The sequence below is a fragment of the Chiloscyllium punctatum genome, chromosome 20, assembly GCF_047496795.1.
Source record: "Chiloscyllium punctatum isolate Juve2018m chromosome 20, sChiPun1.3, whole genome shotgun sequence".
NCBI lineage: Eukaryota > Metazoa > Chordata > Chondrichthyes > Orectolobiformes > Hemiscylliidae > Chiloscyllium > Chiloscyllium punctatum.
This window is the reverse complement of record NC_092758.1, coordinates 55,963,920-55,987,888: the sequence shown is the minus strand read 5'-3', so window position 1 is coordinate 55,987,888 and position 23,969 is coordinate 55,963,920. Positions and strand designations below refer to the sequence as shown.

Below are 23,969 nucleotides of genomic sequence, written 5' to 3'. Positions count from 1 at the left end.
CCTTTTCTAAGGTGACCCTCAGGAGAGCGGTTCGGTGTCAATTATCCTACCAGTCATCTGAAGAGTGAAACGGATCCTGAGCAGCTGATCAGTACCTCGCTCCTAACAGTTCATGTGTTATGCGTGTGTTTTTAAAAGATGTGATTAATTTCAATCTTTTCGATACGTATTTGTGGAGTCCAGTCAACCAGTTGTCCTATTGAGCCGACAATTACATTTATTTGAAATGAAATCGTCCATCCTTGTTTTAAATTAATCAATAGGAATTTGATCTCTTGAATAAATCAGAAGAGGTTAATACAATCCCGACGAAATACATATGCGAATATACGAAGCGTTAAAAACTCGCATTTTCTTGCTCTTCTACAGACAGTTTATCTTAAACTGACACAAAATAAAGAACTGCAGATCTGGAATCAATAAAAACAGAAATTGCTGGAGAAACTCAGCTGGTCTGGCAGCATCTTTGGAGAGACAAACAATTAACCTTTCGAGTTCAGTGACCCGTCTTCAGAACTAGAAGCAGCTATCTTATTGTAAAGCTCTTTGCTCGGATTACATACGTAATTGTGCAGTACATCTCCTTGTCAAAGTTACTGGTGAATATTTAGCTGATGTTTTACAATCGGTTCCTTCCTATAAACACGCTCAACTTCCAAGTACTTTCGCCATGTGCATACAGATATGGGGTAAAAATATTTTTTTTTAACTGGGAAACTTGAAGACAGAGATTAGGGCTTTTTTCTCCCTCTCTTTCAGAGAGTTGTGAGCATGTGGAATTCCCTCCGAAGAGAGTAATAGGGGCTGGGTCACTGAATTTACTCAAGACTAAATTTGACAGATAAGTGAGTCAAAGGTTATTAGGGAACAGACTCCAATAAAGTAGGGTTGAGACCACAACCAGACCAGCCATTATCTTATTGAACGGAGGAGCAGGCTGGTTGATCTACTCCTGCTCCTTACTCATCCGTTAAAATGGGTCTGCATCTTTATGTATACTTGTATACTTGTACTTATACTTGTATACTTGTGAAAGTATGCGTCCAAATGAAATGTGAGGGATAATTTTTATACACTGATTGCCTGATGATATGTTCCTATAAAGTAACATTTTGTTACGAGACTTGGAGCCATACTGTATAAACATTGCCTGAGCAGGAGCCGGGCTGGTGGCCAAGAACAAACAGTGACGCGCAGCTTCCTTGTGCGATTCAGGAAACTCCCTATGGTTCCCATGGAGACGCAACCAGTCATACACTTCGAAGGAACAACTCCTCCTCGTTACTTAGCAACGTTATTGATCTACGATTAAACTAACGCCAAGACAAATAACTTCGCTAATCTTTACTTTTGATCCAAGTACACCGTCATTATGAAACCTTCAGGATAGGTTCTTGGTGGAGATTTCGTATGTTTGTTTACTTGGCTTGAGTTTTGCAACTGTAGAAACGTGCATATAGGGATTGCATGTATTCACACATTATTTCAGCTGAATAGGACAAACTGTACTTTCTTTTGCCGTGTTTTTAATTACGACAATGGAAATATCTTCTCAGCTGAAAGTTTAGAAATCGTATATCCTGAGTGTTCTGGTAATGGTCTAATTCATATAGGTACACAGGATGCATGCAGTTGTTTCAGATCCAAATGAGGAAATATTGTTAATTTTTTGTATACATTTCCCAGGGTGTGGGTTGTATTGTCAATCTGACCATTTTTGTCCCAGCTTTGTTACCCTTTTACAACTGAATGACTTCCTAGGTAATTTCTAAAAGTATTCATCTTCTGGATTTGAGATAAATGCAGACCAAACTATTTAGAATGTAGAATTAATTTCCTAATAGACATGAACTAACCATTTTTTAAAAAATGCTGGCTGGTCAGTTTTCTCCAATTTTATTAAAATTCTGAAATGACCATTATAGAACTTGAACTCATTCTCTAGTCCATTGGTGTAGTAACCAGCAAAAGAGAGTGATTCTAATTTCTTCATAACTTTTTCAGAAGCTATGCCTAGGAATACTCTTTTCCTCTATTCATTTCCAAATTCGGCCTCAATTATATGCCCACTATCGTTTAAATGTAAGTTCCGGATAAATAGGACTTCAAACAGAACATTTTAAAAGAGCTAGTTTTATAAAGAGGACTGTGTACGCTTGTTCCTGTTATTGGTGGAAAGACCAAGACTGCAATATCAAAAATATATTTTTGTACTTAATGGACAGGGTACTATGAAATTAAACTGGTTCCTTTAGACATAATGAAAGGGCACGTCCGGACCATGATTTGTAACTAATTCCTCCTAGCAGCATGTTTGAAGATTTTGGAACAACTGGCTGGATTACGTAGAGTTGAGATATTTAAAGATCCTCCAAGCTTCTAAATAATCCCAGTGAAACTATAGACGTTGTCGAAGTTAACACACACAAAAACAGGGCCAGCCTAGTCAACGATAGACTGCTCCCCCTGGAAATCATCACATGCGACTCTGTTGAGTTCATTGAAAGATAAACCTCAGCAGAAATCTGCACTAATTTATTATTCATACTTCTAAAATATGAAAGAATATTTGCATAGGAAAGGAGGGGAGGTGAGTGGAAAGAAAAGAAGAAGCGGTCAGAAAGATTAACAATGTAGACTTTTTTTTGGGGAATCACATCCATTGCTTATACAGCATGGAAGTTAAGGTTTACGTTTGTTTTGAATAGGACTTGCTCTGGACGGTTATAATACAATTGAAGATTCCTAGTAGTTCACTGACCTCTACAGATCAACGGTATTAGGATACGTTGTTGCACACATTTTTACATGTTATACATCTTTTGTGTTTAGTTATTCGCCTAGTTCCATAGTAATGCAGCACTGGAGCGATCAATGACACTGAAGCGAAATCTTTTAAATAAGAACTGTGCAACCACATAGAAAAGGCAATAAAATGGCAGAGGGAAGACTGAGTAGGGATGAACTGTTATGTGCTTTACTAGTTAAAGTTTTCGGGGGTGAAAGAAAAATCATAGAATCTTAAGATAACTCGCTGATTCCAGTAGGAATGAGAGTTGGACTAGGTTAGGGTTAAATACCAAAATAACACGTTTTATATATATAAAAAAAGGTTTTATTGGATTCGTACAAAATAGTCAATACGTAAATAAATAAATTGTATAAATTATCAAACCGACAGTCAGTATAAACTGTTGCCACTTACAGTTCCGTCAAATATTAAAAGAAATGTATAAAAAAAAAAGTGCTAAAACGCCAGTTGCACCCTCTCCAGACAGTTTTCAGAATGTGACACAGTGCAGGGTCTGGTTGAGGTATTATGTTCTTCAAAATCAAGAGTTTCTGGTCTAGAAATCGTGAATCGGTTTCTGTACATTAAAAAAGTGAACACAACCTTTCAGCTTATTTTACTTGGTTTAGTCTCAAAAGTCAGTCCATTCCATCTCAGTAGGTTGGGGACGTGGTGATGGGACTTTGCAGAAAGTTGAGGGAATTAGCCGCTGGACAGACAGGCATGGAGACAGGAAAGTTGAAGACGAATCGAGTGGAAGCTCCCGGGGGGTTATTTGAAGGGCTGGCCGCCTCGGTAGCACACGAAGGGGTCAAAACTTGAGACTCAAACTGCAAGAGCTGTCCCATGAAGCTGAAATTGGGGGAAATGACACTCCTGCGCTGTTTCACGAATTCAAAAGCTTCGTCCAACTTCACCCGGTTCGCCCTCATGAGGTAAGCCAGGCAAATCGTGGCCGATCGAGAGATCCCAGCTTGGCAGTGTACAAATACCCTGCCGCCAGTATTCTTCACAGAGTCTGGGAAGGAACAACAGATCTGATTTAGGACATAACTCGATTTAAAAACAAACACACAGGTATACCATAAATAATGTGTGACTGGAACGTTAAAGATTACAGAATTAATTGTCCGATTTAACAGGAAAATAAGACAAATTATATAATGCTAAGGTCAAATTCCATCATTTGGTAGAACAATGCTGGTGCTCAGTATTTTAACAGTTACAAGATTCTAATAGCCTTTAATTTGAAAGTCTAACCTAAGTTTGAAAATTCCTTCTTGCGGAGCTAAAATGTTTACAGCTTAACTGAACAAGAATTTACCTATAAATTCAATAGCCTCAATGAACCAGGAGCTGATGTCCGCTTTGTGACTGTCCTCCACAGGAATGCATTTGTACTGATAATGCTCCTCAAAGTGGTTCGGGCAGTTGGCAGAGACATTGATGAGAGCTGTGATCCCCAGGGCGTCCAACATGTCTTTTCTTGACGCATGATAGGCACTTCCGAGGTAGAGGAAAGGGAGGATTTCGACAGGCCCGCCCTACGGAGAAAAAAGGGAAAACATCAGCCGTCAGCTTTTAGATAAAACCGCACATCATCCGAATTCTCGACATTGCAGGAAGCGAAAACTTCCAATAACAGACTATCTTTTGAGGCGTCAAACATAAATGGAGGCTAAATTCTTCATTTTACCAGGCAGTATCCAAATGAGTTTATCTTAAGATGATTCACTTTAGGTGGGAGTGTTGCGTAATGCAACTGCTGTTTCATAATGTGATGCAAACATTAAGTGTTTCGCCTAATTGTGAACTGACCTGATCATATAGAGGAGTCTCGCAGGAACTGCAACTCGACTCTGCACTGTTGGGGTTGCTGCTGGCGCTTAGAGGTAAAGATAATCCCGACGGAGGCGAAGGTTTAGTGCAAAACTCTGGATATTCCGAGGAAAACGCATCGTAGCCACCTGAAATCAAACCGAATGCAGACCTGGTTAGTTCACAGATCTTAGGCAATTAAATTTCACATTTATTGTAGTATACACTAGTAAACTACGCACGGGAGGGAATATCGTACTTATTCAAAGTTATAATTCGTTCAATGATATAAACAATCTTTTCTAATACGAAACGCTACAGAATCACCAGATTCACATATGCTAGGGTTGTGACTTTGAACAATTAACCGCTGTTGAAGATTTCGTTCAAGGTAACGAATGGTTTGGGTAAGTGTGGTGTGTATGATCTTTACAGTAGAGCGATTTTTTTATTTTGACACTCACCTCGGAGAAAAACAATCCTTGCCCCATAGGATTCTCGGCATAGCGCATTAACCGCCAAGAGTACAGTGCTGTCCTTCTTGAGTAGCTCAAACTCAAAAGTCCTTTCATCAAACACAACAATTACAGAATAAAGACCAGATACTAAACTCTTGCGGGACTCTTCATTCGGAACGATGTGTTCAAGCCCCATTGTCCCTTTCGCCCTTCGTTTAACTATGGTGCTAAATCGGACGTTGAGCGAATTCACGATATGCGAAGCGTTGAAGGCGAAGAAAGATCGGCAATCCAGCAACAAACATTTCGAAGGATCTTCCTTCAGAAGCTGTCCAAGAGTTTCATTACTAACACTAGCGATTTCCATCATGACCATAATTGCTGATGTAGACAATTGATACTCAAGAAGCCAGCTCCGCCGCTTCCTCGAGTTTAGTGACAGTCCGGCTGCTTGCTTTGCCTTTATCTCAGTCAGTGTTGACGCTTCCTTCCCCCTTACTCTGGCCCCTGTCTCTCCGAGCGCCTTTTTATAGATGACTTTTATGAATGGGGATGACGCGGCGGCTGTCACGTGATGCGATTGTGTGACGCACTCGGCGCCTGGTGGAAGTGAGCTGCCTTGCCCTTGACGTGTGCCAGGGAGAGACATCCCGCTTGTTTGCTGTGCAATTGGAAACAAACAACGTGATGTCACCTCAAAACACCAGCAGCAACTCTCGGCGTCTTCGCTCCAGCTGAGAAAGGACACTGCTACAGCACACACTCAAGGGTTCCGATCATTGTTTCACAGTCAGTAGCATGTTATTTCTCGAGATTGTGCAAGTTTAAAATCTCTCTGTTAACTTGTGTAATGATTAACCAGCGGTTATCTGATTTACGTAATCACTTGGAGAAATAAAGTTGTTAGGTCATCACATTTTCGTTTACTAGATTATTGATTTATTGTGGATCGGAGAACGCTCTACTTGATCCTTTAATTTGGGGTGAAATTGAAATTAAGCGGTGTAGGACCTCTTTCTTACCTCCCAGTCGACTTAATTCTATTACACAGTACCATTAAAGAGACCAAAATTGTAACGTAATAAGATCTCAGTATGAAGTTACCTGCAAAGTCATTGACTCTATATGCGCGCATGTTCACAGAAATTAGGTGTTTCACGAAGAGAGGCTCAGGAGATGAGATCGTTACAAACTTCACAGGTTTAATTTGTGAAAACTAACCAAGGTATTTTCCTTTAAACTATTAATTTGATAAATTTAGATTAAACTCATTCTAATGGCATTTCGTGCTTAATTCAAAGTACGAATCGTTCGGAGAGGATAGTTCGATTTGTTTTTAAAGTGACGAACAGGGGGGAAAAAAACCCAAACCAATAATCACAAAGTTACACTGCTGCGGCGAGTGAGTTAAATCTTTAAACATGTGGAATAATATTTTCACGATATCTGATGCAACCACAAAGCAAAGTATCTAAAACATGTGTAGCGAGCAATCCAGAAAACCAAATCGGAGCCCAGAACTATTAAGACTGCTGCACCAAATCGGCAAGAACAACATTTGTCAGAAAACGTGAATACCTCCGCCCTTTACTCGATTACAATCAATGGTATTTGACACACCTACGTTCAGTACGAAATTCTTAACATTTGTCAGTTAATGGAATACAGTGAAATAAAAGGTGTTAATTAACGAAAATAGGACAACTTTAGCATGGACGGTGACTACTAAAAATATTTCTACTCCTTTGTAAAATCAGATGCAATAGACACATTAAGTTAAGTCACAAGACTGGTGTATGGCGGGAAAACGATAAATGAAGCAATTGGTAGAGTTGAGGTATATTTTTACAATTGACCTGACTTGATGGTACATTAATAAGGTGGCTAGTATTTGTCTGCAATCAATTTGGATAAAAGAAGTTGACTTTGATTTCCTTGAATTATACAATACTTTCAATGTTCTATTTGAGTCTTGTTTATTTTTCTTTGGACTTACAAGAGTTTAAGAATATTACACAATTGCAAAAAAAAACCACATTAAACCTTTAATAATGAAGCTAAATCACTTGATACCGTGAGTTATCAGCAAGAATCCAATTCTTTTAATTGAACCCTTAAGACCAGTGTCACCAAGCCAAATAAGTTGAGAAGGACCATTCTCCAAGACTACAAGCATAAATTGTCAAATTATTCCAAAAAAGGGAACTTGACAATAAAATAAAGGATTTCTGACTAAATACTACTCTCCAATCTCTACTGGTCAAAGAAGGTCTCAAATGTATTGGCAGATACCATGGCTTCTTTCTCCTTGACCAATTAAGTGCAAACCTAGTTGCAGATAGACAGAGTATCTGGTACCACTTATTCCTAACTAATGATTATCTTAATTAGCTGGATAAGAAGGTTTGAATCCCACCTGCTTTGGAGGTGTGTAATAACATCCATAGACAAGTTGATCAAAATATCTACAGATCAAACCATGTACTTAAGGGGACTTCTGTCGCCCAGCAGTATTGTCACCACATCTGAACTGGAGGCCTGGGTTCAAGTCCCACTTGCTTCAGAGGTATATAACAACCTTTCTGAATAAGTTGATTATGAAAATATCTACAAAAAATGCTAATGTGAATAGTTGTTTTTCCTTTGTTTACTCTTGTATCGGTTAAGCCTCATAATATCTTGGGTGTTTCCACAACTTGCCAATGAAATATTGGTCTGTATTAAAATTGTTTACAGCAATAATCATAGATACTATATAAAACATTTTATTCCCCAAATGTATTGTGCAAGCAAGTTAAAATCCCATATTTTAAGTGCTATTCCTCATCAATGGAAAATTTTACACTGTAAAACAGAGAACATGTGGTTTAGTTATATGACTGTTGTTAAAAAATACTTGAGTAACACATTCATAGCACATGATAATTGGCAGTTATTTCATTACATACGTAATATATATGGTCAGAAGTCCAGGACTTTTTTTTGAAAACTTAGAACTTCAGTCTTAATGTTTCAATCTCCATGCTAGCTGTGATAGTTATGGAGACCACCCTCTTCACCTTGCCCTGTATTTGCAGAGTGGTGCCCTTCAACCTAAATATCCTGTATAATAATTTAGTTGTTACATATTAGAATTTAGTAGAAATAACGATCAACTTTTATAAACTATGGTAATTGTCCTTCCTTTCACCTTAAATTATATCAAGTACATATTTGAAAAAAACAGCGACTTAATGTTGACAATCAGTAGGTTATCCATATGTGTAAAAACAATGACTGCAGATGCTGGAAAGCAAATACTGGATTAGTGGTGCTGGAAGAGCACAGCAGTTCAGGCAGCATCCAACGAGCAGCGAAATCGACGTTTCGGGCAAAAGCCCTTCATCAGGAATAAAGCCTGATTTATTCCTGATGAAGGGCTTTTGCCCGAAACGTCGATTTCGCTGCTCGTTGGATGCTGCCTGAACTGCTGTGCTCTTCCAGCACCACTAATCCAGGTTATCCATATGGTAGATACCAGAGCTTTGGTGATACTGTCAAAGGAGCCTTGGCAATTTGTTGCAGTGCATCTTGCAGATGAGCACAGACTGCAGCCACATTGAAACAATAGTTGATGGAGTGAATTTTTAAAGTAACAGTTTGGGTACTAATCAAGATTGTCCTTGAATTGTGTCAAGCTTTGAGTGTTGTTGGAACTGCACAGAACATGGCAAGTAGAAAGCATGCCATTTGGTTTTGACTTCTGCTTGGCAGAAGAACTTTGAGGAGTCTGGATGTGAATCATTTGCTACAGAATACATAAGGCAGGATTTCTGCTCTGATATTGGAGTGAGAACAGAGAGTGCCAGAAGCGTAATATTGCTTAAGGCTACATTTGGGGTGACTAACTTGTTTGGATAATTTAGCGGTCAATGGAAAGTGATTATCAGAAGTTATCTGGAATTTTCCAGTCAGCCTACAGAGAGGGTATCACAAGATGGGGACAGACTGAAACTTCTTCCATGTTGTAGTTTCTCCTATAGATCCTCCATCCAGTGTCATTAATTGAGAGGTGAAGGGTGTTCATTCTTTGATCAGCTTAGGCAAAATCACTGTCGGGTGACTGCTCCTCTGTATTGCAATAACCCATCCTCAACAGTCCTCTGCAGTAAAGAATTTCATAGATTTGCTATCCTCAAAGAAATTCCTTCTCATCTCTGACTTAATTGTATGCCCTCTTATTAATCCCTCATCATGAATCTCCTACAAGGGGAAAGCAACCAATCTGCATCTACCCTCTCAAAGTCCCCTAAGAATCTTGTCTTTTTCATAAGGTCAGCTTCCATTCTTCATAATTCCAATGGATACAGACACAAACTGCTCAACCTCTCTTTGAAAGACAGTTCCTCCATATCTGGAAACAGCCTTCTCTGGACTGCCTCCAATGTCGGTAGATCATAAGCATGGAACCTAAATCTGTTCACAGGATTCCACCTGTAGTCTGATTCATGCTTTATATACTGAAGTCACCCTACTTTGATATTCCATTCCCTTTTGAAATAAAGGCCAACATTCTATTTGCCTTCCCTAATACCTGCTGAACTCAAATGCCAGCTTTTGTTTATTCATGCATGAGAGGTCTCCCTAATCACAATGTTCTGTAGCTTCCTGCTGTCTTTCTCAATTAAAATAATGTTCAGTTCTTCCTGCCAAAGTGATAACTTCACATTTTCCTTCATGATTTTCCATCTGCAAAGTTTTTGGCCACTTGTTTAACCTGTTTTATCTCTCTGTAGTCTCTGTAATCCTCATAGCTTGCCTTTCCACCTATTGTTGTGGTTCTGTTTGCCGAGCTGGGAATTTGTCTTGCAAACGTTTCGTCCCCTGTCTCGGTGACATCCTCAGTGCTTGGGAGCCTCCTGTGAAGCGCTTCTGTGATGTTTCCTCTGGCATTTATAGTGGCCTGTCTCTGCCGCTTCCGGTTGTCAGTTCGAGCTGTCCACTGTAGTGGCCGGTATATTGGGTCCAGGTGGATGTGTTTGTTGATAGAGTCTGTGGATGAGTGCCATACCTCGAGGAATTCCCTGGCTGTTCTCTGTTTGGCTTGCCCTATAATGGTAGTGTTGTCCCAGTCGCATTCATGTTGCTTGTCGTCTGTGTGTGTGGCTACTAAGGATAGCTAGTCGTGTTGTTTCGTGGCAAGTTGGTGTTCGTGTATAGGGATCGTTAACTGTCTTCCTGTTTGTCCTATGTCGTGTTTTGTGCAGTCCTTGCATGGGATTTTGTACACTACATTAGTTTTGCTTATGCTGGGTAATGTAGTGTACAAAATCCCATGCAAGGACTGCACAAAACACGACATAGGATAAACAGGAAGACAGTTAACGATCCCTATACACGAACACCAACTTGCCACGAAACAACACGACTAGCTATCCTTAGTAGCCACACACACAGACGACAAGCAACATGAATGCGACTGGGACAACACTACCATTATAGGGCAAGCCAAACAGAGAACAGCCAGGGAATTCCTAGAGGTATGGCACTCATCCACAGACTCTATCAACAAACACATCCACCTGGACCCAATATACCGGCCAATACAGTGGACAGCTCGAACTGACAACCGGAAGCGGCAGAGACAGGCCACTATAAATGCCGGAGGAAACATCACAGAAGCGCTTCACAGGAGGCTCCCAAGCACTGAGGATGTCACCGAGACAGGGGACGAAACATTTGCAAGACAAATTCCCAGCTCGGCGAACAGAACCACAACAACGAGCACCCGAGCTACAAATCTTCTACCAAACTTTCCACCTATTTTCATATCATCTGCAAATTTGATTCTAGTTCATTCACTTTCATCATCCAAGTCATGAATATGTATTGTGAATAATTGTAGCCTCAGCACTGATCCCTGTGGCACTCTGCTAGGTACAGGCTGCCATCCTGAAATTACCACCTCCTTCCCAATTTCTGGCAGTTAGCCAATTTTCTTTCCATGCCTATATACTACCTTCAACACCACAAGCCTGCACTGACCCTGGCGTCAGGGTCCCAGCCTAAAACCCTACTCAAGTCCCTTACTTGCTCTTGCAGCCCTAATATTTAATTTTCCATTTCTGATTAATGGTAACAATAGGATGCTGACAGTAGAATGTTAAGAAACACAATTGAATGTCAAGAGGATATTAGGTTAGATTCTCTCTCACTGAAAATGGTATTTGCCTTACATTTGAGTTGTATGAACATATATGTTTATCAGAGGAGGTTATCCATGTCTTGCTGCAGTTTGATTCTTTTTCTTTATTTATATCAAGAAGTGATGGCTCAAAGGAGAAGATGGAGGGTGCTGGTGGAGGGTTGCCTTTCAGGCTGGAGGCCTGTGACCAGCAGTGTGCCACAAGATCAGTGCTGGGTCCACTGCTTTTCGCCACTTACATAAATGATTTGATGCAAACATAGGAGGTATATAATTTGTAAGTTTGGCAGATGACACCACAATTGGAGGTGTACTTGACAGTGAAGGTTACGTCAGAGTACAATGGGATCTCGATCCAATGGTCCAAGAAGTGGCAGATGGAGTTTAACTTCGATAAATGTGAGGTGCTGCATTTTGGAAAGGCAAATCAGGGCAGGACTCATACACTTAACAGTAAGGTCCTGGGGACTGTTGCTGAACAAAGAGACCTTGGAGTGCTGGATTGTAGTTCCTTGAAAGTGGAGTTGCAGAATAATGAAGGCAGCATTTGCTATGCTTTCCTTTATTAGTCATTGCATTCAGTATAGGTGTTGGGACGTTAGTTAGGCCACTTTTGGAATATTGTATGCAATTCTGGTCTCTCTGCTACAGGAAGGATGTTGAAAGAGTTGAGAAAAGATTCACAAGAATGTTGCCAGGGTTGAAGGGTTTGAACTAAAGGGAGAGACTGAATAGGCTGTGGCTGTTTTGCCTGGAGTGTCAGAGGCTGAGGGGTGACCTTATAGAGATTTATAAAATCATGAGAGGCATAGGTAGGGTAAATAGACAAGGTCTTTTCCCTGGGGCGAGGGGAGTCTAGACCTAGAGGGCATGTTTAGGTGAGAGGGAAAAATTTAGAAGGGACCAAAGGGGCTACTTTTTCACATAGAGGGTGGTGTGTGTATGGAAGGAGCTGCCAGAGGAAGTGGTGGAGGCCAGTACAATTACAATTTTTGCAAGGCATCTGGGTGGGTATATGAAGAGGGAAGGTTTAGAGACATATGTGCCAAGTGCTGGCAAATGGGATTAGATTAGTTTAGGGTATCTGGTCAGCATGGACGCATTGGACCGAAGGATCTGTTTCTGTGCCGTACATCTCCAAGACTCTAAGTGCTCTGACATACAACTGAACTTTCTTCCCAATCAGCAAATCACCTGAGTTTTTTTTCCACATCTAATAGCAACCATGAGTAAATTCCCAATGATTCCAATTTGAATAATTTACATGCAAAGCCTGCCCAAGGGCAATGCAAACCATTGTTAAACAAGAGGAAGGGAGAGGGGTAGGAGACTAAATATAAATAAGAGTTGGAAGGGGATTTGCTGCAGTTTGATAAAAGGATGGTGATATGATGAACCTATGTCTGTTGACTGCAATGTCCTGTTAACTGCTAATTTTAATGATTTAATCTTTCAACCAACTTGAAGTTGATTGACATGACATATGCGCAAGACGATTTAAAATTACTCTTTCCACATCCATGGCTTACATTTGGAGGCACTGGTGGAGCGGTGATAAAACTGGATGGTGAGGTAAAAGATGGAGAACCCAATCATCATCTGATTTCTCTTTTTCCCACTCCCTAGTAATGTCAGAAATCATTCCTTTCATCCCAAAAAGACCTTGAAATGTTTAATGAAAGGTCACAAGGGTGTAATGCTATCAGTCATAGGGGAAGGGCCATAGTGCACAAATTACACTGTGATGGCCTAACTGAGTCTCTGTGGTGGTGCAAGGTCGCTTCTGATCAGGGACCCTCTGCCCTATTTAGGACTCCAATATAGCAAGAAACATCCCTACTGAAAGACTCCTATCCTGCCTTATGCACTGACCAGGCTCCCTTCATATAACTGACCCCACTCACTTTCCTTTGGAGGCCTCCCTGGCTTCTATTGCTCCAAGACCTCATGAAGCTCAGGCATATGTGATAACATCTCTGAACAGGATGATTAGAAAATATCTACGCCTGAGTTGGCAGCCTCTTACTCAAAAACTGATACTCTCTGTAACTGAGGACATAGCATAAAAATGAAAGCTGCATGTGGTCAGACACTGGACAAGATTGGTCTGCAACCAATGCCAGGGACAAGAATACTTTGAAGTTGAAGTTGGAGAAGTTCTGCTGTAGAGGACTCCAATAAGCACTCCAGTCTAAGAAAATAGTGAAGTTTGGTGTGTTGGTAAATCTTGTTAGAAATCCTGAGGTCATTGTTGAGGAGCAAACCAGCATCTTGGCAGCACTAAAAAATAAACAAAACGTAACAGTTGCTGTCAAAAATAAATATGAAATTTGAGTTAAATCACTAGTTTTTAGAAATTTACGTGTATTTCTTTAGTCATTCATAACTTCTTCAAAATTGTATACTACAAAGTATTTATCCAATTCTGTTTTGAAAGCTATTGTTGAATCTACTTCCATCACTATTTCAGATTGTGCATTCTGGTGCAAATTGCATTCTCCCCTTCACTACTTCAGTTCCTTTTCACTGGTGTCCTCTGGCTACTGATTTTTCTACAAGTGGACAGCAAACTTATTTACTGTCATGAAGACATGAGTCAAATTAATGATTTTTAATCTATAAATTGAATTTTCCAGAAGACAGATTTTTAAACTCAAAGATTAAAGTGATTTATCAATGCACCACTCAAGATTAGCAAACCCAATTTGCATCATGAAACATTGCTCCTTGAGAATGATACAAAACCCAATGACAACAATCTGTCCCCCAGAGCTGTGAAAGATAGCAGATCTTTTGTTCTGGAGCAAGTGGGACACTACCACTGTGCCACAAGCACTCTCATCTCCCATTCTTTTCACAAAGTGTTAAAGCTGTCACCTGATGTAATCAGGTTCAGGCTATTGCTTGAACAACAGGAACCTGGTTTATTATAGCTTTGAAGACAATGAGCTAATGAAGTTACAGTTGAAATGTACCATTGTATTCAAGCGACTGGCAGTTGGGGAACGGGGAAAGCAGTCACAGATAAGCTATCTCCTCTGTGTTTTGAACACATGTCTACTCAGCAGAATTTGGAACAAATAGCTAAGAAGTTGAGCAAGGTCTTCCCTCCACCTAACTTGTAATCTTAGACCCTGTTGGCTTTTCTTTCTTGTGCAGCAGACAGACTTGAAGGAAAGAGCTCAACTTCATAACTGTCTTCAAAAGAACAAATAGATTGTCAGTTTTTAGTTTTAAACCCCCTGAATATAAAGTAAAAAGAGGGATTTGGCCAGAAGCCAGCTAAGCTACTAAACTACTGACTAACTTAAACTTTCACTGTAGTTTTTAGTTTGGATAAGTAATCCTATGTATTTGTTTTTATCCTCATTTCAAACTAACACATGCATATGCAGACATTTATTTTACTTAAAATCAATTGAATTATGATAACGTTAACCCCTTTTATGCTGATTAAAAAAGAATTGTCCATTTGGTTCTATTATACATCATAGCACAAACTTATGTACTCACTGAATTGGCAAGTATAACCATTTCAATATAAAAGGTGTTGTAGTTAAACAAGGAGGGGAACAAAGACCCCCATTCATCTGGTTGTAATATTAGCCTAACAAGATGCTTTAAGATTTTGAACACTCCAGGAAACCTCAGTTTAATCTTCAGTGTTCAAAAGGAAATCAACCAGGATCTGAATGTAAATAAAGTCTTTCGTCACTGCTACCGTTCTGCTCTGTAAGCTTTCGAAAGTCTTAGTCCTTGATCCTTGCTGAAGCGTGATGCATAGAAATGAGCCAAAACAAAGTCTTATAAAAAGTTTATCAAAATTGCATCTCTTTTGTACTTCATGTTTCTACTTATGAAGCCAAGGAGTCCATATCCTTTTTAAGCAGCCTTCTTAGTTTGCCCTATACCATCAAAATTTGCGCTCCTTCAGACCGGTTTCCTACACTCATTTTATGATAGCATTTGGTTTATATTGTGTCATTTTCCTGCCAATATTAACTTTTTCACATCTGTATTAAATTTCATGTACTCATCTACCAATCTGTCAATGCACTCATGAAGTTTATTACTATCTTCCTCATTTATTACACTCCCAAGTTTAATTTCTTCTGCATGTGTTGAAATTAGCACTCAAATCCTGGTCTTTTATTAAAAGAAAAAAAACAATCCCAACACCAATCTCTGAGAAACACAGATGCATACTTTGCTCATTGTGGGGTAAAAATGTTCATCAATACACTCTGCTTCCTTTTTTTTATTTTGTATTTACTCATCCACTTCCGCCTTAAACCCAGAGACTTCAAATTTTACTAACAAGATTACTTTGTGGAACTTTATCAAATGAAAGCCCACTTACATAACATTAACCGCACTCTCACCATTTTGTACACTTTCAAAGAATTTATTCAAGTTTAACGAAGATGACTTGCCAAAATCCATGTCAACTTTACAAAAAAACCCAAAAGACTGGATGTCTATAACTTTTTTCTAGGATGGGAGAAGCCAAAGCTAGAAGGCTTAGGTTTAAGGTTAGAGAGGAAAGATAAAAGGAACCTAAAGGGCAACTTTATCATGCAGGGTATGGAAGAACTGCCAGAGGAAGTGGTAGAGGCAAGTACAATTATAACACTTAAAAGGCATCTGGATAGGTATATGAATAGGAAGACTTTAGAGGGATATGGGTCAAATACTGGCAAATAGGACTAGGTCAGATTGGGATGCCTGGTCAGCGTGAATGAATTGAACTGCACTGGACAGTCTGTTTCTGTGCTATATGACTCAATAATTGGTAGTCCTTTACAAAATGAATTCTGCATGGGGGAAATAATTGGAGAAGGAAAAGGGGAAAATTAACTAAGAAAAATGATTTAAAAAGGTGAAAAAAAAACTCATGGAAGCCACGTTAGGTATAAACCAGAGCAATGACAACACTTACAAAAAAGTCGCTATTTCTTAATACCATCTCTCATATTAGGCAGCAATTCCTGACAGTCTGTCAGATTTGGTGGATGAATTTGGATTTTACAAAGGGTTGTCCTGATTGTGATCTCTGCTTTCCCGGGTAATGATGGTATTTCAATCAGTTCAGCTATGATCAAAATGGCAGAGCAAACTCAATGGCTAAACGGTCTATTCTGAAGTCATATGTCTAATTCTACCTCCAGGAATCAAGGAATGTCAGAATGGTAATTCAACAACATTGTACTGACATCCAGCTTAGTGAAACTCTGATTATTTCTGGAGACGGATACCAAGTGTTTAACTACCACAGAATTTGTCCTTTCCAATTTTCCTGATGTCACAAATATTAATGTTGTGAAAGAAAAACTCAGCATATACTTTCTTCAATAGTTAAACGATCAAGGTGACCTACATAATTAATCTTCTCATCAAATGTTATTTTGAAGGATTATTTTCCCTCTAAATATTTCAGATGATAAATTTCTAAGTATGTACAAGATAACCTGAATTGTTAACTCAATATTTCTAAACATTTTAGACTAGACTTTAAGATATATTTCAACCTTCAGACATGTTTCACCAGTAATTAAATACCAAATTATATTTTTTTAAAAACAAGTTTTCACATTTTCTTGCAGCTATACTTCAAGGTACAGCACTAGAATAGTTCAAACCATACATGTGAAGTTTTCTACGATTTACTGCTTAACAAATAGTGGCCAAAATCCATTAAGCATCTAAGATTTAACACGTAAGTTTGTTCAGCGCTGCATTAAGAATCCATGGCAAGGGCAATTCGACCGGACGGATTCCTCATCTTTTCCTCCTTCTTGAGCCAGTTTGTTCTAACGTAGAGAAGTACTTCAGTTTCATAATGCTATTGGAGGGAGGTGGAAGAGAAAATAAAAAGAACAATCTCCCGCCAAGACACTTTCCACACTGCATTAATCAGACCGGAAAAAGAGTAGAGACCTGTTTCTCAGTACAGCCAATAGCGAAATACAAGGCGTTCAAGAGTGACGGTGTATCCGGGAGACAGCCGGTGGGCTGCAGAGAAAGTTGCTCACTTTACCTTTGATAATTTGCATTGCATTCATTGTCTTGTTGGTTCGATTGCAGTTTAAAGCCGTCGGGATGGCTTTCGATGTAAGACGGTGAGTTGAATCGGGGTTCGTGCATCAATAATATGTCTGATTCTTGTAAAGCCGAAGCTTTGGAAGGATGTAGAGAGTTAAAAAACTGTATAACTTGACATGAAGGGCCAGCGGGTCTTTTTATCTTGTAAAACGATTCCACTTCAGAAACTGCAAAAGAAAATCCTTAGCAAAGAAATACTAGGAAGCTGTTAACAGTTGCACTTTTTAAAAATGCAAATCTAGTCTAGGTTTTTATTAGAGCATCTCCGAGCTAAAGAATACACCTTTCAGGTTAGTTTCTAATCGATGTATCAGCGGCATTAAATGGAAATATGTTGCCCATCTCAGGTCGGGAGTAATTAATCAGTAAATGTCCTTTTATTATAGCTGGAATTAAAATGACTTTTAAACATGTCCAGAATAATGCAATTTCCATGTGATCTCAAGTGACTTACACCTGCAGCTCAGTGAGTTGAGCTTTGATTAATTTAATTTAATATCCTTTCTTTCATTGTGAACTGGAATAGCTCTAATGTATTAACACGTGGCGCAAAATGATTTGTTCTTACTTGAGTCCAGCTCCACCCGGAAGTTTTTTCTCCTGGTTTTAAAAATTGCATTCAGAAACTACATGTATTGGAATTTCAGACCAGGATACAGAAGATTAAAGTGTCGCACTTTAATCTACTTTGCGGGCTTGATTAAAATCTTCTAGCAATTAATTTGGTATCGATTTGGCGCTTTATCTTGGTGGTACATTATAATTAGAGTTAGCTTCCCACTGCCTGTACTTGAGATTTTAACCTCTGTACTCACAAGGTTCTGGTATAGAAACTTTAATACTAAGGTTGGTTTGTTGTTATAAATGTGTAAAGAGCTGAAAATGAAGCTGTAGCGAATCATTCAGAAATATATTTACAATCTTACAGTAACATATGAATCTTAATCCGTAAAATGAGGGAATAGCTTTGTTTGAAAAAAAAGACGTGTTTCATATTTAAAGTTTCTGTGTGGTGTGTTTATCCTGTAACAGCTGAAGTGCATTTTTATTTTTAAATGTTGTTTTGACAACCCCACAGTAATTTTTAGGTTTTCATGTCTGTGTGAATTTAAGGGAATTGTGAGCCACTCCTGCCAACTTGTATGCTTTTCCCTGGGTTTATGCCAGAAAATATGGGTAAAGAGTGGAAGTCAGTGATACAAGAATACAAGTCAGGTGGAAATGAGAGAGAATTCATGCCTGTAATACAGCATGTGATGCACCAAAGTACCGAATCAGTATCAAAGATTTTTCTCATTTTCTGTAGCCTTCCCTTTTAGTTTCATTCTTGATGCTCTTTCTATTGAAGATGCTGATTTCTTTATTGTGTATTGAGCTAATTGCTCTCTCATCTTATTTCCGTTTCCTTTGTAAGATCAGTTGATGTGTGGTGGACATCATTGTTAAATCCATTACTGCACTTGTGTTGATCTTAAAATATATGAATCCAACAATGTTTTTGGATATTTCAGTAGTTTTTGGGAACAAGAAATCTTGATGTTTCTTTTCTCAGTTGCATCACTAAAGTGTTTCATCCAATGGTAGTCTCTCTGCCACTCTTGACAATAAATGTCTCCAGCTGAATTTGAGACCTTGTGTTGTGTGAGGTAGCAACTATTCATGTAGTCTGGTGATATTGTCTAACACTCCTTCCAAGCTTCATTTATCTATTCTTTTCTACCTTGTATTTTGTCTCCCTAAGCCAACAGAAGGGTCAAGTGAACGTGTTCAAATATAGATCAAAATTGACTGGGCTATGCTGCCTTTCCATTCTGAGCTGATATCTGTAGCTGGAACATCAGGGTGTGATGTTGCTTAGATCTAATAAGTGATCAATTTTTAAGGGATATGGAGGGAGGTTACTGAAGGATGACAAAAGTATCTAAAAGATTAATAGCACCAATAGTGATGATACTGGGAATTTAACTATCAGTTCAGTTTCAAAGTCTTTACTGCTCTTGCATCAAATAGATCTTGGATAAATGATCTGAAGGGGAGAAAAATAATTAAGGATTCATCAATACTAATTAATATTGTACTACTGAAGCTTTTTAATTTTGTCGTTATCAGGACAAACAGAAGAATATTCAGAATTTGGCAATCATAAGAATTTATACTTCAGAGAAAAAAAAGTGCTGATTGGTTGACAACTGGACTGAGGTGTTGATGTGGAGAAAGCAGTAGGGAACTACAGGATGCCCCAGCTCCTGTGTCATTCAATAAAAGCACAAAGCCTGAGCGTATCCCTTTGTTTTTGACAGAGAATTGGTCCCTGCACATGTATGTATGTCACTTTTTTTATCAAGAGCAAATGAGCTGTCTCACAAGCTCATCTGATTATCTTAGACAACACCAACCAATTAGTGAGTTTCTTGGTTCATGTTAACTTTATGGAAGTGACATATATTCATAGAGCAGGTCTTGACAAACAATAGGGATACGTTTAAATGAAAGATGAAGAACCTTGGTATCTTGTCTCTTTTAGCAATAATCAAAGTCTGCCCTACCAAGTGGCAGTATTAATAAGTTGTAGCACATGTCTCCAAAGCTTGTGGATGAAGACAATGTCATAATACCAAGCAATATGTTGTGGTATTTCTGAGCATGATAAGCGTTTTGTATTCAATGCCTATAAAATCCATCAGCATCTTTTTATAGATTTTATCTTCTCAACATTTTTATAGTTAAGGAATTTCCATTTCTTTTGAACTTTTTTTGCTTCTGCTTTCAAAGATGTACTATAATTTTATATACAATGTCCATTCAAAGAATGGGTCAGTATGATTGGAGCTGTTAGTTAAATGCACCAATTCTTGTTACACAGTTTATTAGCCAAGTTTGAATGCAAAGTTTTCAGATCTGGACAGAATTTGTTTTGTTGTTTGCCAGTCAAATATTGAGTCATCCTGCATTAGTGTTGTTACAGTTCCATACTCAGTGGGAAATGAACTATCAATCTCATGTTCTATTAATAGAGTATTCAGGATGTGCTTCACATCCACAGTCACACTGTACTGCTGTAGATTTTTCATAATTTCACAATGAAACCACTCAACTTTCAGATAATTACATTATTATGCACACATGAATTTTGTTTTTAACACGTATCATTATTTTCTAAGGATAGCCATTATACTATTTGGTTCTTGTTGTGTATAATTTTAAATAGGTGTTGATTTCATGATTATGGATGGTATTCTTTATGCATTGTGCTCTTCAGTTAGATTTAAAAATGTAACAGAATTTTAAAAATTGACTCAGCTGAGATCTTTTGTAGATTCACTGAAACTCTGTTGTGTCAAACATTGCTTTCCATCATGCTGCTAACAACAGATTCAAAAGTAACTTGATGCCAAACCTTCTACAGTGACTATTAAGTTGTTATAGGCGAGATTTTGCATATTTCAGTCAGCTGCAGCATTGCTGATTTGTTTAAAACCAGAATGCTGTTACATTTGAATGCAAATTTTTGTCTTCAGCTAAAGTTTCAGGATTGCAGGTAGGTTCTTGGAGGCGTTCAAGGATCCATAATTTTGCAGTGCTAATTATTAGGTATTAATGCTCTGTAATGGAATTGATGTTGTTTCACTCTAGTTTCTTTTTATTATTGTGCAAGGCCTCTGTAATGCCCTTCCCAGGTGACTGAAAGAGCTGGATTTTCATGGTTTTGATTGGGACCAAAATGGATGAAGGGGTAAAAGAAAATGCCAGCCAAATCTTGGATACAGAAGTCACACCTTCACTTCTTTCAGCAACAAATGGCATGGGAAAGTGGGTGGGTTGTGTTTTAAAGTTGCCAGCATTGTTTAAAAGATGCCAAGTGCTGATTTTCATGGAGGTAGCCACTATTGGTAAGGTCTCCTGCTTTATGTAGAATGAATACAGATGAACTGTATTCATGAACTGTGACCTGGACATGGAAATAGAATTTCATACCTTACAGTTTATCAGGAAGTGTGAAAATCTGAGGTACATCAATGTTACCAAAGTCAGAGCCAGCCCAGCTATAGACTGGGGGTGGGGTAATTTTTTGAATGGCTCACGCTCACGTGGCTTTTCTTTATTGGCAGTTCTGTGAGGAATCTTACACCATTTCAACCTTTATTATAGGGTCAAATGAGAATACTGGGTGAGTGTCGGTATGATGTGGATGAAATGGCTAAGACAGCAAGAGCGTCACTGTGGTTGGTGAAGATGGGGGGGGGGGGGGGGGGATGGGTGGATGCGGAGGTGGAAATCTATAAATCTGACTTGTGTTGCTTCCTTTTATCATTTTAAATTGCTGGTGTTTTCATTCACTTGAAACTGGGCTACATTAACATTGACGTTGCCCTGCCTTGGGGCCTGGCTTCGAGGTAATGGGCTGACATCAGCCCATACTCTCATCTTAACAAGAAATTATGGCAGAAGGGCTCGTAGAGGATGGACACAGGATCAGAGAGTCAGGGAAATTTTCAACCCCCAGTATTTGTTTCAACTAAGAAATTACAAGCCTCTGTTAATTGATGCCTTTTAATATTTCAGTTGGTGACTTCTGTCTTGTTAAAAGTCAATTTAATGTATGAATGCTGCAAAAGCTTGTAATTTTGTCCACATTTATTTTATTTGAATGAAATCAGTCTGCCAGAATTCTTTTGATATTGTTTAAAATTGTGGTGGTTTTACTTATATCATGCATGCAGTATTTCAAAAGCAAATTCTATAAGTATGTGTGGAAGGTGCGAGTGCATAGAGTTAATTTGCCCTCCGGGTTTTGAGTCAGTTAAAGGAAATAGGCTGCAACAACGCTTGTGTGGTGGTTTAATTGCATCAATAAGTGTCGCTAGATTGGTTATGTTAGTTAACCATATTTGATAGTGCTTCATTTACAAAATTATACAATAACTGCTATCTGTCATTTGTAGAAAAAAATTCAATTTATAATTCAGTGTGTTATGGAACATTACTTCTTTAAAGTTTCTGCGTCAGCAATGCTTCATTGTCAAAGAAGGATGTTTTATTGAATTTGTTGCAATACATTTGCCATTGGTACAATATACTATACACTATTCCCACAGCTTTGCTATCAATATGAAAAGAAAAACATATTTTAAGACTGTGCAATTAAATTCAGGTCTGCCCTAGGTACCTTGTCTCATTGTCAGTTACTTGCTTTGTCAGGGAGAAAGTGAGGGCTGCAGATGCTGGAGCTCAGAGTCGAGAGTGTGTTGCTGGAAAAGCACAGCAGGTCAGGCAGCATCCGAGGAGCAGGAAAATCAACGTTTCAGTCATAAGCTCTTCACCAGGAATCACCCTCAACAACTTCTGTCCTTCCAATCTCACCCTCACCAACTTCTCCGTCTTTAGTGAAGGGCTTATGCCTGAAATGTCAATTCTCCTGCTGTTCAGATGCTGCCTGACCTGCTGTGCTTTTCCAGCACTACACTCACTACTTCCTTTGGCAGTCATTTTCACACTGTGCTATATTTACCCAAACAAAGTACATTTTGATGACATAGCAATAGCATTGTTTTCTGATCAACTGGATATTCATGCCTTTTGCATAAATGATTTTTCTGTCTATGTATGAAATAAGAACTCAAAGTGAGGTCTGAAGCAATATATAGACTTGGTATAATTAAACACATTTATCTAATTTACCTTTTTGTAGAATTTACCTTTTATGTAAAGACCAAAATGAAGAGCACATTAAACCAGATTACCCCATTCGCTGAATGGCCAAATTTTGTTCTGTACATTTCTATCATTCCATGACCTTCTAATTTCCTGCAGCATTTTTATCCTTTCTAACTCCTTTTAACAAAATCACTTCAGCACAATCTCTTATTCTCCTTGCCCATGTTTTGGTCATTTGTCCTAAAATCTCTGAATGTGGCCTAGTGTCAGGTTTTATTTGCTAGTTCTGTGAAGTGCCATGGATTGTCTGAATTTAAAGTGTTATGCAAATGACTGTTCTCTCTCTTTCGACCTCAGTGTTTCTTTAAATAATTCTGTGAAAATTCTTTTTGGTCAGAAAAACCCAATACCGAAAGTATTTTTCTGTGGCAAAGCAGTTAAACTGACCTCAGCAATCTGACAGTATTTTTTAGATTAGATTCCCTACAGTGTGGAAACAGGCCCTTTTTAGCCCAACCAGTCTACACTGACCCTCCGAAGAGTATCCCACCCAGACCCATTTCCCTATGCCTGATGCACCTACACTATGGGCAATTTAGTATGGCCAATTCACCTGACCTGCACATCTTTTGGACTATGGGAGGAAACTGGAGCACACAGAGGAAACCCACGCAGACACTGGAAGAATGTGCAAATTCCACACAGACAGTCACCCGAGGCTGGAATTGAACCTGGGACCTTGGTGCTATGAGGCAGCAGTGCTTAACCACTAAGCCACCATGCGATGTTGAATTCATTAAGCTAAATTATTTCCAACAATACTGACAAACCAGTATTCCAGCTTCCTTCACGTATCACCCAGTTTTGGAGGTCAGCCTCATTGTGTAATTATTTTGTATTTTTAATATAAACATTACGAAGTGTTTTGCTGATTGGGGACTCGGTTGGGGGGTGGGGGTGG

General features: G+C 38.8%; 2 protein-coding genes across 4 annotated transcripts in view; one reads left to right on the top strand and one right to left on the bottom strand.

Annotated features, from left to right (window-relative positions):
* Positions 1-3,105: 3,105 nt before the first annotated feature.
* On the bottom strand, positions 3,106-5,576 carry dusp1 (dual specificity phosphatase 1). The gene is made up of 4 exons (XM_072590950.1): positions 5,074-5,576; positions 4,610-4,758; positions 4,116-4,335; positions 3,106-3,809 (listed from the first exon to the last, which is right to left on the bottom strand). Exons 1-4 carry the CDS (start codon positions 5,441-5,443, stop codon positions 3,445-3,447), a joined length of 1,104 nt encoding a protein of 367 aa, XP_072447051.1. The 5' UTR covers positions 5,444-5,576; the 3' UTR covers positions 3,106-3,444.
* Positions 5,577-5,703: 127 nt separating this feature from the next.
* ergic1 (endoplasmic reticulum-golgi intermediate compartment 1) overlaps positions 5,704-23,969 on the top strand; it is a 134,708-nt gene continuing 116,442 nt past the window's right edge. For 2 of the 3 annotated variants that reach the window (XR_011963503.1, XM_072590951.1), the window contains exon 1: positions 17,227-17,370. Coding sequence is in view for 1 of the 3 variants with exons in the window: in XM_072590951.1 (XP_072447052.1) it covers positions 17,351-17,370 (20 nt within the window). In the remaining 2 variants the exon portion in view is untranslated. Of the gene's footprint in view, positions 5,857-17,226; positions 17,371-23,969 lie in introns of those variants that run through there. The other variant, XM_072590953.1, reaches the window with a different exon arrangement.